At 34.8% G+C, this 16,322-nt stretch overlaps 1 protein-coding gene and 1 pseudogene across 1 annotated transcript; both read right to left on the bottom strand.

Moving 5' to 3' along the window:
- Positions 1-2,611: 2,611 nt before the first annotated feature.
- On the bottom strand, positions 2,612-4,657 carry LOC143556459 (cytochrome P450 93A3-like). The gene is made up of 2 exons (XM_077045769.1): positions 3,628-4,657; positions 2,612-3,253 (listed from the first exon to the last, which is right to left on the bottom strand). Exons 1-2 carry the CDS (start codon positions 4,522-4,524, stop codon positions 2,612-2,614), a joined length of 1,539 nt encoding a protein of 512 aa, XP_076901884.1. The 5' UTR covers positions 4,525-4,657.
- A 7,892-nt stretch (positions 4,658-12,549) lies between these two features.
- On the bottom strand, positions 12,550-16,057 carry LOC143556440 (eugenol synthase 1-like; annotated as a pseudogene).
- Positions 16,058-16,322: the final 265 nt, after the last annotated feature.

The following is a 16,322-nucleotide window of genomic DNA, read 5'->3' on the forward strand; positions in this document are numbered from 1 at the left end:
TGTTTAATATCCCGGTTTACCTCTCGCGTCCGCCCGTTGTTGGAAGAATGCATAAACGCTTTCTAAATCACCAACTATTCTAAAAATAGTTGGCGACTCATCCGAAAACGGCGCCGAAATCGTTCCGAATCAAAAGTCGCGTCCGGCGAAAAATAATCTTTCATTAACCGATCATGCGCACCTATGCGATCCCGTTGAAAATGAAGCCATCTTTTTAGTGGTTATGAGCTTTCGCAATGCTGGGCTACGAGTTGGGCAGCCTCTAAAACGGCACTAAATATCGCTTCATCTTCTTAATTCAAATTGGAAATATCGTCGATATCGGGCTGGAAGTCGAGTGTGAAAGATGAGTCGGAAGACATATTTGGGGAGAAAGTTTATAAAGTTTAAATAGGAGAATGAGATGTTTGTAGAGATTGGGTGAATGGTGTGTGTGTGTATATACGGTAAGGTTAAAATGAAAACCCATTTGAGTTGTGAAAACCCGCGAAAACCCTATGTAACATCGTTTTTTTTTGTTACATGTAATATACGTTGTAACATTTAATACAAAACATCAAAACATAAAAAAAAATGTTTTGCTATTTTTTAACATTTTTTTACTAATTTTATATATGTTTTCAGGAGAGAGAAAAAGTTATATTTATATTTACATTTTTTATTTACTTTAATTGTGGACCACAAGATTTAAACATTAATTAAAAACATGTGGTTGAGAATGGGTTTCTAGAGTTTTCACAACTCAAGTGGGTTTTCATTTTATACTTAGCCTATATATATAGTATTTTATATTATTTAATTTTTTTAAAACGGTCTTATTTATAGCCGTTTGTGGTGGGCCCCCACCCCACCGCGCCCATCGTCCCCTCCACCCTTCCCCACACTACATTTTCTCTCTCTATTTTAATTAAATAATACTTTTTATACCTTTTATCATTACCTTTTCTCTTTCATTCACTCACAACCACTTTCAAAATATATTAAAAAATTATATGGGTGAACAGTAACTTTTCAAATATACAGAAAAATCACTACTTTTTCTAAAATATAAAAACTCTTCACTCATAAAACCCTGAATCACTCTCTAAATTATAAAAACACCCCTCACATAAAATGAGGGGTTGGATGAGAATGCTTTAACGCTACATTACCTCTAATTCAGCTATTTGTCAAGTTGTGTGGTTAAGAAGAATTCTGAACGATCTTGAGTTCCAACTAATGTAATGTGACAACTGATCCACTTTAAACTTTAGCAAAAATCTAGTTATGCACAGTCACTCAAAGCATATATGTTGAAGAGCAAGGTAATAATAAGAAAGGTTATAATAAGAAGTATATTTTTTCTAAAAAGGAATCTGAACCATTAGATGCAATATAACACATAGAGATAAAATGGTAATCAATCAAATCTTTTAATAATGGATTAAATCAGAATTATTAATGTGATCCCTAAAATTTTGCTAATATTCTAGACATGATGAACGAATTTTGCTAATATTAGGGATACAAAAAATTATAATCATAATCAAACATTATATTCTTCAACAATCAAATGAATAATCGTTACGTTGTTCATCCAATAACCAAGAAAAATAAAACACACTGTAATATATATCTTGTGATATTTTTTGTGTTGTGTTTTAAATTTGGATTAAAAATGATAATTATAGATTGATAATATTTCCATATATAATATAATACACGATTATGCCCCTTGAGTGTTATAAAACAAGTATAAAAATAAAACACACCCCGAAAAAACACTACAACGAATCTTAACCATTAGATCACACAATCCAACGCAGTAGATCACTTCCTACATTTCTTAGACACACTTCATTTCTTATTCTAATCTCACCCATATATTGAATTCTGGCACCATTATCGGGAAATGGTAACTTAAGAACATGTGAAGTTGGCGTATTGAAACACGAATGAACAACTTGCAGATGTGCTAACGAAAACCCTCTCTTAAGAAAAGTTTGTTTACTTTCATCATTGGCTTGGAGTTATTGATCATGAATCAAGGGAGTGTGATGAAATATGATTCGATCGTGCATGTGGTGTGCATCATAAATCGTGCAGGTGAAGTCTAGTTCTATAAGTTTACGTATGAGCTTGTTTTCAATTTAAACAAAAGTGCCTTAGCACTTGGTCTAATAGTTAAGTCCAGTAGGGGCGCAACTTGCTTGGTGCCCAAGTATCCCTGGCCACCCTCGTTTTTTCACTTAATAGTGTAAATTTTCATAATTTCATCCGAAAATTTTTGTAGGTATTGAGTCTTCGCCCTTGAATAGTTTTGGCCACCACTATGATTAGCCCAAGCTTCACCATTGAAGTCCGAGTCTTTAGTTTATATCCGTTGTTATCATCTCTATTTAAGAGAGTTCAGTTTTCATTCATTGTATGCAACGTATTATCAATTAATCAAAGCGTTCAGCCTATTTCCAATTCGTTTATCTATATTTCTCGTCGATACCTACATCTGATACATATAAGAAAGTGCGTATACATGTATTTTATTTGATACAAGGGCGTAACTTAAAACTTATTAAACTGGCATAATCCATAAACAAATCAAAAGCAGCTTATAAAAATAGTGTGACTAAACTCAACCCATGACATGATCAGCTGACAATGGGATCGGATGAAGCCGAGCCACAGGAACACAAACCAAAGGTTTAGCTCTAGGCAGGTTTAAACCAGGTCCCTCCTCCATATCAACGCTAGTAAGATTCCCGTCTTTCCCAGCCTTCCACTCGAAGCACTGAATCATAGCACCGAATGTTGCATATACCATTTGCAACCCTAACGAAGTCCCTGGACACATCCTCCTCCCACTTCCAAATGGTAACAACTCAAAGTGTTGTCCCCTCACATCCATCAGCTTTTCCTCAAATCTTTCTGGCCTAAACGCAAGTGGATTTTCCCAATAGTTTGGGTCCCTTCCGAGAGCCCACGCATTAATAAAAATACTAGTGTTTGCTTGAATATGGTAACCTGCGACTGTGCGATTTTCTGTTGATTTTCTTGGAATCATTGGGACTGGGGGGTGGAGACGTAACGTCTCCTTGACTATTGCTTGGAGGTATGGCAGGTTCGGTATGTCTGATTCTTGTAAAAGTCTGTTTTTGCCAACAATATTATCAATTTCTTCTACTGCTTTTTTCATAATGTTTGGATGATTAATAAGTTCCGACAAAGCCCACTCTGTGATAATCGCTGAATTATCTGTTCCTGCAACAAATATATTCTGGAATGACAAGATAGATAAGTTAGTATTTCATTGCACATACAAACACACACACACACACACAAAATAACTTTTTGGATTTGTAGGTAGTTTATCGGTGTGAGAAGTAACTCTTCATATTTTTTGAATTTTTGCGCATATAGGCGGTTCGTTACACATATGCGACCATAAGAGCAATCTAACAATATTTCTAATTTCGGGGATATATGCCAACTTGGACACGAACAAAAACTAGAGTTTGCTCCTTTTGACCAAATATCTGAAGCCAAGTTTGATTGCCTTCGCATGTTACCCGAGTACTTACCACATTTTTAAACCACATGCAAATCTAAATAATTGAAAAATGTAACGATATATGAAATCTATTTTGTTACCAAAATGAAGGCTTTGATGTTCTCTCTGGTCAAATCTATATCTGTGTTTTCTTCTTCAGCAATATCCATTAAAATGCTGAGCAAGTCCTTCCCTTCTGTTCGTAACCCCTGCGTCCTTGCCTCTTCACGCTCTTTAATAATCCTTTCTATCAATGCATCAAATCTTCTATGCATATCCTTCACCCGTTTCTCAAATCCCTGTAAGTCTAGCCTCTTAAATAACCATATGTTATCTGAGAGGTTAAAAGTGCCCATGGCCTCTGTTATCTCAAAGATCAATTTCCTTATGTCATCTGCCTCCCCTGTGTTTTCTGAACATCTTTTACTTAAAAGTACTCTTGAAATCAAATTATTAGTCACCTTCACTAGCTCTGCATTAAGATTTACAGCTTCCCCAATATTGGCCTTTCGAGATAATGACTTTATAAAATGATTAATCTCATCTTGCCTAACATGAAGGAGGGAGTCAATTGTTGTACCATTTAGGAGCTGTGACATGACTATCTTCTTCATGAACCTCCAATACGGTCCGTATGGAGTAAAGGCAAAATCTTTTGATCCATACGTTATGCGAAGAGTGGCTGAGTTTCGTGGCCGATCCAAATATGCATTTTCATAGGTTTTGAGAAACTCCTTCGCTGTTTCGCGTGAAGAAGCAACAACACAAGGTTCAGAGCCCATAAAGAGGCGAAAAACTGGGCCATATCTTTGTGAAAGCCGATGAAAAGCTTGGTGAGGGATCGGACCAAGAAGATGGAGATGTCCGATAATGGGAAGCGAAAAGGGCGTTGGTGGAAGACGATATTTGGCACGATTAGATTTAAAGAATGCTAGGATAAAGGTGGTGGAGATTAGCCATGTGAGAAAGTAGAAGAAGTAGCCTTGGAAATCAGTCATGGCTAGGTGAAGTATTAACCGAGGATGTGATCAACACCATAGGGTATGATTATATTTATAGGAAGTGAAATTAATGTTTATTCAAATTTATACAAATCATCACATGGTATAATATATGGTGGCTTTTTTTTTATTGAACTGCAGCAGACCAAGCATTGAACTAAAAATGTTGTATGTTGACTAACTGTTGACGGCTAAGTTATTCTTCCGTGCAAATTCTAGCATCATCGCACACACACACATACAAAAAATAGCACTTACCTTATAAAAGCATAACCATCAAAATAAAACTTGGAACGAGAAATATAATATACAAAAGCAGGTACTAATTAAGTGGGATATCTTAAATATTTCCATGAAATTATATAATATGAGCTTTTATTGGTTGTGACTCAATGGTAGAGCACTTACTTTACTAGTGAGAGGTAGGGGGTTCAAACCTCACTACCACCAATTTATATGGGAAATATGAGGGATGACCCTGGCAAGCCAGGGTTCGAGTCCTGATCTCACCCGCTTTTACCGGCTCCTCGCTGTCGTGCCGTTTGGCGGGCGTGGGGGTCGGGTTTTATCCGGGGAATCCCTCAATAAGTGAACCGCTAGGGGCTCCGTCCGTCCGGACTCGTGGCCGGCTCGGGCTACCATTAGCCATTGGGGGCCGCGTACAGAGTACCCGGCGTTACTTAGTTGGTCGTTCCCAAAAAAAAATACCAAGATTTAGGGTTTTTATGTAAGTTAAGCATCTTCAATCATTTCTTTTGCGTAAATTGTTACATATCGGCTAAAAATTTAATAAACCAAAGTAACATTAACTTCTAAGAAGGTTGAAGTATAACTTTTTAATAGTTCATTAATAAATTGCAGTGCGGATGCAAGAATAATGAACTACATATAAGAATATGAAGTTTAGTCGCTTCAAGAAGCTTTGGACTTAAGCTTTGATATATTCTTTGAAGGATTAGGACACAAGTTAGTAAAATAATATTGTATCAAGTGGAATTTGAATTTATAAGCGCATGCGTATTTTACCTTCAAGTATTCAAATGAATAGCAAGGGTTCAATCCGTAGGACACCCCAATATACGAATATTTGGATCGTGTAATTTACTAACATGAAAATTCAATCCGTAGGACATTTTCATTCGTTTGTGTTTTCCGTAACGATGGTTAAATTAATCATGAATATAACTAAAATAGGGGAGGATTGTTGGTTATTTTAGTGTTATTTTATTAACTTGTCGATCAAGGAAATAAAGTTAGAGATAAAACGAGTTAGGTGACGCGGGAGTGCGGGCTCAATTTAATTCTAAATGTTCTTTGAATTTTTTATGTGGCTATACTTGGCCTTAAGTATAATGGTGGGCTTCTAATTAAATATTTGGGCTCATGTGAGATAAGGGATATGGGAATCGGTTTTTATAGGCCGATGGTTTCATTTCCTGGGATTTTCTCACTTGATCATATAGATAGAACAGGAGGACAGTTACTTTTCTCTGGTTCTTCATCACATACATGGAATTATCAAAATCCAATTCCATCTACAGAAAATCTCTGTCTTATCCGATAAATCATTGTGTGTAACCCACAAATAGGTTTATCTGAAAGTAATTCACGATTCAGAGATTAATCCGGGCAATTATTCAATAAACTAAGATTTAAATCAAGATTACAGGTTTGCATTATTAATCGAATTCATCATCCAGGTATGCAAATTTTACAACACTCTTTTGCTGCTTCTGATCCAATTTCAATTTTTTAGTTTTGATATCTTTCAAATTTCAAATTTAGTAGACCTTTTCGGTTAATACACAATTGGATTTGATTTATGCCATTCTTCCCCTTCTCTGATTGATAATCGAGGTTTTCTGAATCTTGATTCTTGATTCTTGATTTTCGGAATGTAAAGAAAATTTTAATTTCTCCGTGATTCTCATTCCTCACTCTCGATTGCAACGTTTCTTCATGTTACGAACACAATCGCAACACACTAGGATTTCTTGTGTATAATTTTTTTGTCGATGCAATTGGCTTCATTTTTTTTTCTAACTTAAGAAATAGCTATATAAAATTGTGAAATGAACTATATTCATAGTTATAAAAGTTGGTTTTAATAAAATTAAAAAAGAGGAAAGTGAATATAGGGTTGTTAGGCATCTAAGCTTAGATACGAAACCAGTCAAAACTACATCGTTTTGGTTAAATCTACCAAAAAAATTAATTTTATTAAACTTAATTCCTATTTATGGAGTCTGATTTCCTTAAATACCTTCAATTTACCTTGAAGGAGCTTCCACACAATTCAAAATTGATCGCAACTTTCATCCACGTGAGCTGATCGCAACTTTCATCCGTTTTGTGTGTTCATAAGATTTTGAAATTTTCATTTTACCGGCCAAAAAAATTTAATTCACTAAATAACATTTAAGTGGTGGCTATCAAATAATAAATAATAAATAATTGTGAAGCCTTTATTTAGAAATAAAATAGAATCTTTTAATACGTTTTTTTACTCTCAACTGATCTCGAAAGTCTCTGACCACAATTTTATTATGGAGAATGTTTATGTTTTTTATTCACATTCAAAGAAAAGAAGTGAAAATAATTCTGATCGAGACAGTCGAATGATTATTTTTGATAAGTTAAAGAATATTATTAATATATTATTATGTGTAGTGACGAGAGAACATTTTGAGTTTTACATTGCTGTCATTCACTTGCTCTGTTAATCCTATGTTGAAATTGAAAATGACTTGGAACAGGGAATAAATAATCATTGCATTCAAAATGAAGTGATGAGAGGAAAAAAAAATTATAATACGGTTAATTTTATTGGTAGATTTAACTAAAACGACATAGTTTTGATTGGTTTCGTATCTAAACTTAGATGCATAACCGCCTCATATTCACTTTCCCATTAAAAAATGTTCTAAGGTAAATTGGTTTTAAATAATCTTAATTATTACCTTTTGGTAGCTTTCGGTCTCAATAAACAAAATGGTTGGTGACATTATCATCTTTTAACATGTTTGCTTACAACGATCCACGACTAAAGGAAGTGTAACTCTGTTAGCCTCCAGCCGCCGAGAAAATGCTTTTTTTTTTTTGCCGAAAAATGCTTCTCGCTGGAAAACTGAACAGTGAACCCCACCACTACTTTAGACCACCACCACCTGAGCACCACCACCATAGGGCCGGCTCTCAAAGAGGGCAGGGGGTTGACGGACCCCGGTCCGACACCCCGCTAGGCCCGAGATTTTTTTAAAAAATAACTATATATCTTTTATGAAAAAAAATATGTATATTTAATGTTTAAATTTAGTTTACACAACCACTAGCTTGGTATAGTGGTAGAGGAGTATGACTCCCAACCTAAAGGTTGTGGGTTGTGGTCTCCTTTGTGACATGACTAAGGCTATTTTTATATAAAAAAATTTTACGCAGCCCATATAACCAAGTAAGCCAAATTAAAAATTAAATTGTTTAACAAAAAAAAAAACCTGTTTCACTTAAGGCCCTTTTTTCGTCTTTTGGCCCAAAAAGTTTTAACAATTATTGGAAGTGGCCTTGCACCACTGCCGCCGACCAACACACACCACATGAACATCACCATCGCTACTTGAACGCCACCATTGACCACCACTACCAGAACACCACCACCGAGGGTTTCCACCTTTAAAAGGAGTTTTCCGGCCAAAAACATTTTTCCAGTGACCACCACCTAAGGTTCCGGAAACCTCAATAATTGGGGTTTTACTAAAAATGGTTCCTAAAGGTCCGATCTAATGTTTCAAAGAGATTTGGGATGAAAAGATGAGATTTTTGGCGAAAAAGAAGTTTTCTTGCCAAAAACGTTTCCGGTGACCGGAGACTAACGGAGTTACGCTTCTGTTAGTTGTGGATTGTTGAAAGCATACATGTTAATAACGGGGGCTGTAACTGAACATTTCGTTATTTGAGACCGACAACGATTAAAAGATAAGAGCTGGGATTACTTTATTCAATATAAAAATAAGTGTATTATGATTATAGACTCGGCAGCTCAAGCACCATTTATACACACAATACAGATGCATCATATCATCGTATCCTTTGAAAGTTTTTAGCCCATAATAATCTAACCGGGCCACTTTATCATGTTTGATGTTTTAACTATCTGACCCTTCTACTTAAATGTATATTAATTAGGTCAGTAAGACCAAGTTTAATTATCAACAACCTCATAGGAGGTCATTACACTATTTAACAATTAAAAATATAAATTAAATCAATTTGATTCCACAACCCAGCCGTGAGAACAACCTAAGGACCTAGCCTTTCATTTAAATATTCTTGTTTTCTTCTTTTCTTTCACACGATTTCTTTTGTATATAATTTTATTTTTTTTAATAATTTATATTATTTAACTTATTTTAAAAATTTTAAAAACAAAGCCTTGTTTAGTTTATTTTTTGGAGCATTTCGATATAAATTTTGTTAAAAAAGGAGCACTTTTAAAGACTTTTATTTTTTTAATATTATTATATGTAAAATTAGTTTTGTTAATACTTGTAAAAATTCAAGGTTTTTTTACAAAATTATGATATTATCTGATTTGCCATTTGTCCACACTCTATTGGTTTGTTAGATTTTTTTATTTTATTTTATTTTTTTGATAAAAATTGTCATCTAGAAATTAAATATTTTCTACTTGTATATGTAGTTTTTTAAATATTTTTTATATTTAAAATAATACAATTTAAAAAATAAACATTTTTTTTATTTTAATAAATTTTATAGAATAAATTAAAACATAAATAAGTATATGTAAAAATCCCTTAAAAGGGGTAAAATAATTGGGTTAGGTTGGGTTGTGAATGAAAGTGAAAATTAGGTTAGGTTGGGTTATGTATGCGAAAAAAGGAGAAATTAGTTTTTTATTAAAATGTTTGGTTGGATTAAGTCAGGCTGTAAATAAAGTTATTCTTAAAATACTTTGAACTATTTATAGTTTTAGCCCATTTATATAATTATATTTTCAGGAGAGTCTATGCATCCTAAGTTGTACCCTCTGCATTAGTGTTTATACATTGCTTTTTTACAGTTTGGTGATTTGTTTTACTGCCAGCTGTCTTTGGGTTTTGATACGTGTCTTCTGTAGGTTTTTCTCACCCCACACTTGCATTTCTCTATAGATTTCTTTCTTCTACCTCTTTCTTTCTTGCATCGTTGTCAACGCCTGCTGTTGCCGGGTTCAATTTTGAAACCCTAGGTGGCGGCGGTGTGGTGGTGACGGTGGACTGGTTGGGAGAGGATTCGGATTTCTGTCCCTTTGACGTTGGTGTGGTGGTATAGCGGTCTGATTTAGTAACCCTATGGCCTATTCGACGGTGTTGTGGTGGTGGGATGGTGTTCCGGCCACCTGTCTCTGCCGTAACCTCCTCTATCTTCCTTTATCTTTGTAGACCGAAACCCACCCTAGAAGCAGCCGATGGTATGAATGCGTAAAAATGACTTTTTCAATCGATTGTTATATTTTGTGTCCTAATTTCTAGGTTTGTGATATGGTGAATCAGGATGGTGATTTATGGGTAGCAAAAGCTTCAATGCTGGTGGGATTTGGGGAATTCGTCTTTTGTGAAGGTACTGTCACTACTCTCCCTTAATTCCATCTTCGATTCATAATTAGTTTAGACTTTTTTTTGTTGTTGTGCGGAGACATCGCGATGTTCATTTTCAGTCGTATGTGAAATTGAATGTTCGTGTTCAGTCATTGTGTGTGAAAGTTGGGTTTGAAATCTTTACTTTGCTTTTGATGATTTGCATGCGTGTAACCTATTTGATCAAATTTCTATAGTTTGTACTTTGTTGCATTCCTTTATTAGCTAAAGGCCCTTTAATTTTTTTTATTATTTTTTTGTGGGACTTTGTTTTTGTTGAAATGGTTGATGGACTTTGTTTTTGTTGAAATGGTTGATGAAATGTTTTTGGTGCTTCACATGCATGCCAACTGCTTAATGAAGTGCTTGAGATAGATAATGTGAAACCGCATCTTTCACTTGACAACCAAACTGCATTTACGTTTCTTTGCGTAGTATGTGGTCATTTGGTTTGTAAATTGATATCATTTGGTGGGTCAACCGTATGAGTGGTGTGATGTTTTCTCGACATTTAATGGATCACACAAGTTAGGTGTACAGTATGTTGGCATGTGTGTACACATTTGTAGAGGTCAATGTATTTTGAGAGTTATGTTACTAAGGGTGACACACTCTATGAAGACATACATAGACTTTTGAACTTGATTATAAAGGAAAAAGGAACATATGGAATGGAATGCCTCTTTTTTTTTTTGTTTACATTTTTTTTTAGGCTTATGTCATGCAGTTAATATTTTTTGCAGCATGTCATGTTTGTAATTCAAACCAAAGTTAATTTCTTAATCTATCTTTTAACAACACTTTTGAGTTTAAAAGCTTGCCTTTCAACCTATTTGATTCTTATTCCATCCTCCCTTCTGGATGACAGTTCGATTATTCATATTTTGTGTTTTAGGCCTAACAAATGTCGTGCTACAACAGAGTTCAGCATCTTATTTTATCATTTTGCAAGTTTTTAATGTGTTACGTATATAAATAATTAAGTTTGCGTGTCATTATGCATTTTGCTCTTTGTTAATGTTCCGGGAATTTTTCTATGCATTTGTTTTTGTTATTGATCTGGGCTTTTGTCTATGATTGTAGCAGGTCAGTTCTTTCATTCCACCTTAGCTTTTGCATCAGCAGGCGTACAAGCGCCAATAGTAGATCCTAAATCCAAGAGGCCAATGCAAGAAACACAAGGTACAAAGCCACAACTCAATCTAAAGACATAACTATAGTGTTACACTTAGACTGCTATGTCATCTTAAGGTAATAAGGATAAATGTAAACAGCAAACTTTCGCTTGGCATAACACTTGACGTAAACAAGAGAAAGTACCTTTCTTTCACCTGGCGGGGTTCGGTGAAAGCATGATGAGAGTGAAACACATGTATACTTCCGCCTGGCAACTGTGAACTAGCAACCATGGTTTTTACAGAAAAAAAAAATGAAAAAAGAAAAAAATAAGAAAAATGAAAACAAAAAACCAAAATGAGGTTACAAACTTGCATAAACAACCTGAACTCACCAGACAATAGCAAACGACTCAATTTTCACAAGTCTTTTCCAAACAATGCACACAACCACACAAGCTGCTTATGACATACATATCTTGACATTCACAATAAATGGCAGATTCATGAGCAAAGAAATAAAAGATGTAACGAACACCACAGCTCTACAGGCTTTGGAACAACCAGCTACAACAGCAAGCCAGGGCATCAAACAAGAAGGCTATTATTTTTGTTGGACTAACACATATTGAAGACGAAAATGACATTGTTTTGTAAAAGGTGTCTGCTAAAACTCAAAAGACCCTACTATATGATGTGAAAAAGGGCAACATCGGTATTACCTAAAATGTTAATTATGCAGCCAACGTATGTAAGTATACTGGACAGTTTTGTGTTGATCATCATCGTGAACCACTCTATATGCAGCCTACAAAGGTCCCATAGCTGTGGACATTATCTAAAATGCAAACTACATAGGTCTAGACATATATGAAATGTTCATCAGATATATGTAAGCATATAGCATATTTTGTGCTGCCAACCTTCATATACAAAGAAAACACAAAAATTATGCTAGACCCCGCCGCAGCGCGGCGGGTAAGCCCACTAGTTGCTGTTTAAAAAATAAAGTCGGGTTAGCAACTAAGGCTAACATATAATGTTGGCATTGCGGTTAGGCTTCTTTATTGCAGTATAGCTTAAGATTATATTATTTTCAACACTCTGTTGCTTGTTCATGCTAGAATTGAACTTCAAATTCAAACAATACCATAAATGAAGAAAAATTATTTGTATCATCATATAAATTTTGACTACATGCTTAGCAAACCAAAAGGTTTAGAAGCTATGGAAATTATTAAAGCACGCATACACAAATAAACGAACGGTATTATTATTATTATTATTATTATTATTATTATTATACATCTTCATCACCTGCAACAGACCACCGTAGGCACACTGTCGGAGAAAACTCTTCAGACAAAACGACCAAGATACTCATCAACCGTGGTATATTTAACATCAGGATAAAGTTCAGAAGCTTCCACCCCGAATGATGGTTTGATCTCAAAGTTGGTTTGTTCTCCCTTGACAAAGGTCGAGTGAGAGATTGACAACATCAGGTTGTGGGGAAACGGTGATTCCACGTGATAATGAGTAAGTTATTGTATTTTTGGCATAAATGGATTATGAAAACAAAAGAGATCTATTTATTTATTTAGGTGTTGTTTGTTTTTTCAGATGTAAAATGTCTGCATAATGCGAACCAGCTAGGGCTGGCAATTGGGTACCTGTTAAATACACGATAAGACCTGTTAAGCAAAAAAGTGCGGTATGTGATTTTTTAATTTTCTTAAATAATTGAAATTGGTAGGCTAGCCTCCATCGTATTCCCTTATTGATACATGAAACTTAAAACTGTCTTGTAGTCATGACATATAAAGTAGTTAAACGAGTCGTATTCATGTTTGATACTTGTGTTTAGCCCGTCGCTTCATACCTATTAAACCTGTTAAGACACGAATTGCCAGCCCTACGAACCACATCTGCAGACATCTGTACAAGAAGAGGTGGACCAAACCTCTGCAGTTTGCAAGAAGAAGGCTCTTTGTTTTTAACGCCTGTATACTTCAAAAGTAAATTGGTGGTGGTGTACAAACTGTGGTAGTAGGTGGTGCTGCTGCTGGATGGTGATAGTGGTTGTGGTGGGTGGTGGCGGCGGACGGTGGCAGTGGTGGTGGTGGTAGAAGGTGATGGTGGATGGTGGACATTGGTGGTGGTGGCGTACGTTAGGTGGTATACGGTGGTGATGGCAGATGGTGGGTGATGGCGGACAGTGGTGGTGGTGGTGGTGGGGGTGGACGGTGTTGAGGGTGAACTATGGGTGGTGGGGGTGGACGTAGGTGGTGGATGGTGGTGGTGGCGAGCGGTGGGTGGTTGTGTTTGTGGTGAATAGTGGATGTTGGTAGGGTGTGGTGTTTTAACCCTGTGTATACCTTAGAAGATCACAGAAGTAGATGGCCAAGTCTGCATAAAGAAGAGCTTGCGCATACATTTTAAACGTCTACGAGAAAATAAACTGTTTGCAAGTGACAATGTCTGCGCATGCGTGGTCTGCACGGCGCAGACAAAAGAGCCTGCGCAGACCTTTTTCAAAAAAAAACAAACAGCACCTTATTGTTTTTGTACGTTGAACAAACTTACCCTCTATGTTTTTCAATATTTGTTCCTCCGGTAGATAGACCTTCTCCAAGGTTTTCCCAATCTTTTTCTCCCATAATGACACTAGTTCATTAAATGAGTAAATGTTACTAGGAAGATTTATGTAAACACATTTGTTGTCGGTTCTCGGGTCATCCACGGTTTTGATGGTGTAATTTGCAATGTCAAGTTCTCATCGTTGAAAACAACTACAATATAGCTTGGTGATTAGAAATGGCAAATTTACATAATGCTAGTTATTTTAAGCTATAAAACAAATTTATGTTTACCTTTTGCATTTCCGCTACCTAAGATAACCACTTTATCCCTCGACTGAGCTAGTGTTGGCAGGAAATAACCGTTAAAACAATTAGCAATTATACATGTAAGTGGGATTCCTTCAGCCTCAGTGGCACGGCGTATCTGTGCCTTGATTCCCGAGTATGTTTTCAGAGGCTCCACAGGTTGTGCACGATCCACATCATGCCCATACTCGGATGGGTAAAATTTCTTCAGTATGTCGTGATGATCACACCAATGTTAGCAAAAGTTAGAAATTGCGGCTACATTTATGTTTTTATGCAATGAAATATCGTATGTGTTTTAAAACATTGTATTTGATTAGCCATTGAAAGTAATCAGTTACTCTAACATGAATAATATTAATCAAACTTTAATATATAGTAGATCATAATCAAATGAAAAATAAACTGTGCGAAAAGTACGATTCAATAGAGGTATTTATGGATACCTTTATATTATTGCCAGCTTCTTTGATGGCCACAACGATTTTAACTTGATCGCTTAGCTGCGCGAAACTTACTGTCGAAATCACCACATCTACTTGTTTTATTGCCTTAACAAGAGCCTCATGGTCATGCAAGTCCCCCTGCCAAAAATACACACAAATTACAAATATTGCTTTATTGTTTAAGTTATTATCTTAGACTATATTCTCTACAAATTTGCTATAATGAATTAGATTAATTAACTTTTACAGAATTCTATAAAATGTATATACTACTAGTAGTAACTTTATAAAATATGTGTTTTCTAAACTAAATAATCAAGATAATTATTTTTATTAAAGTTTATTATTTTTGTTAAAGTCTCAAATTTTATAATCGTTAATTATTTCTAATAAATGAATGGTTCGTTTAAGTAAATAAGGAACTCTCGTATTTCATTCTTTTAATTATGTCTTTTACAAAGAAAAAAATCCTATAAATCTTATCGACTATATATTTCTTTTAAAAATAATTGGTAGAATTAGTTTTTAAATATGGTTTTGAATGATGATAAACGTACAATTACCATTATTTATATTGAAAATGAAATGGTTCAAAAAAATAATATACTACCTTCAATTCAAAACCTCTAATGCGGAAAATGAAATGGTTCAAAAAAATAATATACTACCTTCAATTCAAAACCTCTAATGCGGGTCAAGGCCTTACGATTCGTATAACTATTTAAATAAACCATTTTACTACAATAATATTTTTTTGTTTATAATGTGTTACCACACCTATCGTTATGCTACTGGTTACATATATGTATGTGTGTTTATATTGGGTGATTAATCGGTGATTAATCATTTCGTAGGCTTGATTTTTACAAGCTTTCGAATGATCATTTTATAAATATACTTTGCTACAGAAAGTATTTCTTTTTAGACTATACATTTAAGATGTTCTTTAAGTTGTACGACATTTTTACATTAAAAAACAGACACCAGAAAAGTGCTGTAAACTTTAATTGATTATAGTAAATTGTAGGTAACATAAATTAGCGTATTTATCTATCTAAAATCAGGTATGAAATTATTAATAAGGTTAGGTTATTTTTCTAGAAAAACCCATGTATTTACATCAAATCTCTTTTGTTACATACTTACATTCAGTTTGTATTGTAAGAGTTTGTAACTTTTATCAACCCAAAAACATGATGAAGGGCACATTATTTACGCAATCAAGATTTAAATGAAAGCAACTTATTAGAGAAATAATTACTGACAATGATGAACGTGACACCCGATTTCTTAAAGGAGTCCAACATGAAAGACTTGGAAGGAACAGAGAGTGTGGCCTCTCTTATGAGAACGAAAGTAGGATGGCCCGCTTTTGCACTGGCTTCGACGATGTGTTTTCCAATACTGCCTGTTCCTCCGATGATCAAGATCTTACTCTTCGTCGCCATTTGCTAACTGTAATGTCTTTTTAAGTGATCAGAGTGTGTAAAAGAATGCAACTGCAAAGTGATATGGATAGGAAGCTAGAGTACTTAAATAAGTCATAGAAATTGTGGGTAGATACAAAGAATATTAGTCATACTGTTAATAATATTTTTAAATGTTGGGTGTATGTTTTACACTTTTACTTTTCTTTGTTCTTGAATAATTAGGCAAATTAAATTGTTAATATAATCAAAAGCTAATCACTTTTTCGCACATTTCCAGATATTT

Source organism: Bidens hawaiensis, unplaced genomic scaffold, assembly GCF_021521415.1.
Source record: "Bidens hawaiensis isolate Kalapana, Puna unplaced genomic scaffold, B.hawaiensis_p1.1 tig00018576_1, whole genome shotgun sequence".
Classification (NCBI taxonomy): domain Eukaryota; kingdom Viridiplantae; phylum Streptophyta; class Magnoliopsida; order Asterales; family Asteraceae; genus Bidens; species Bidens hawaiensis.

What these genes read in the sequence shown, in the direction of transcription:
- LOC143556459 (XM_077045769.1), bottom strand. Translation starts at nt 4,524, where the DNA reads ATGACTGATTTCCAAGGCTACTTCTTCTACTTTCTCACATGGCTAATC. An exon ending in ACATCAAAGCCTTCATTTTG is followed by an intron (nt 3,254 to 3,627) that starts GTAACAAAATAG and finishes TTGTCATTCCAG; the next exon opens with AATATATTTGTTGCAGGAAC.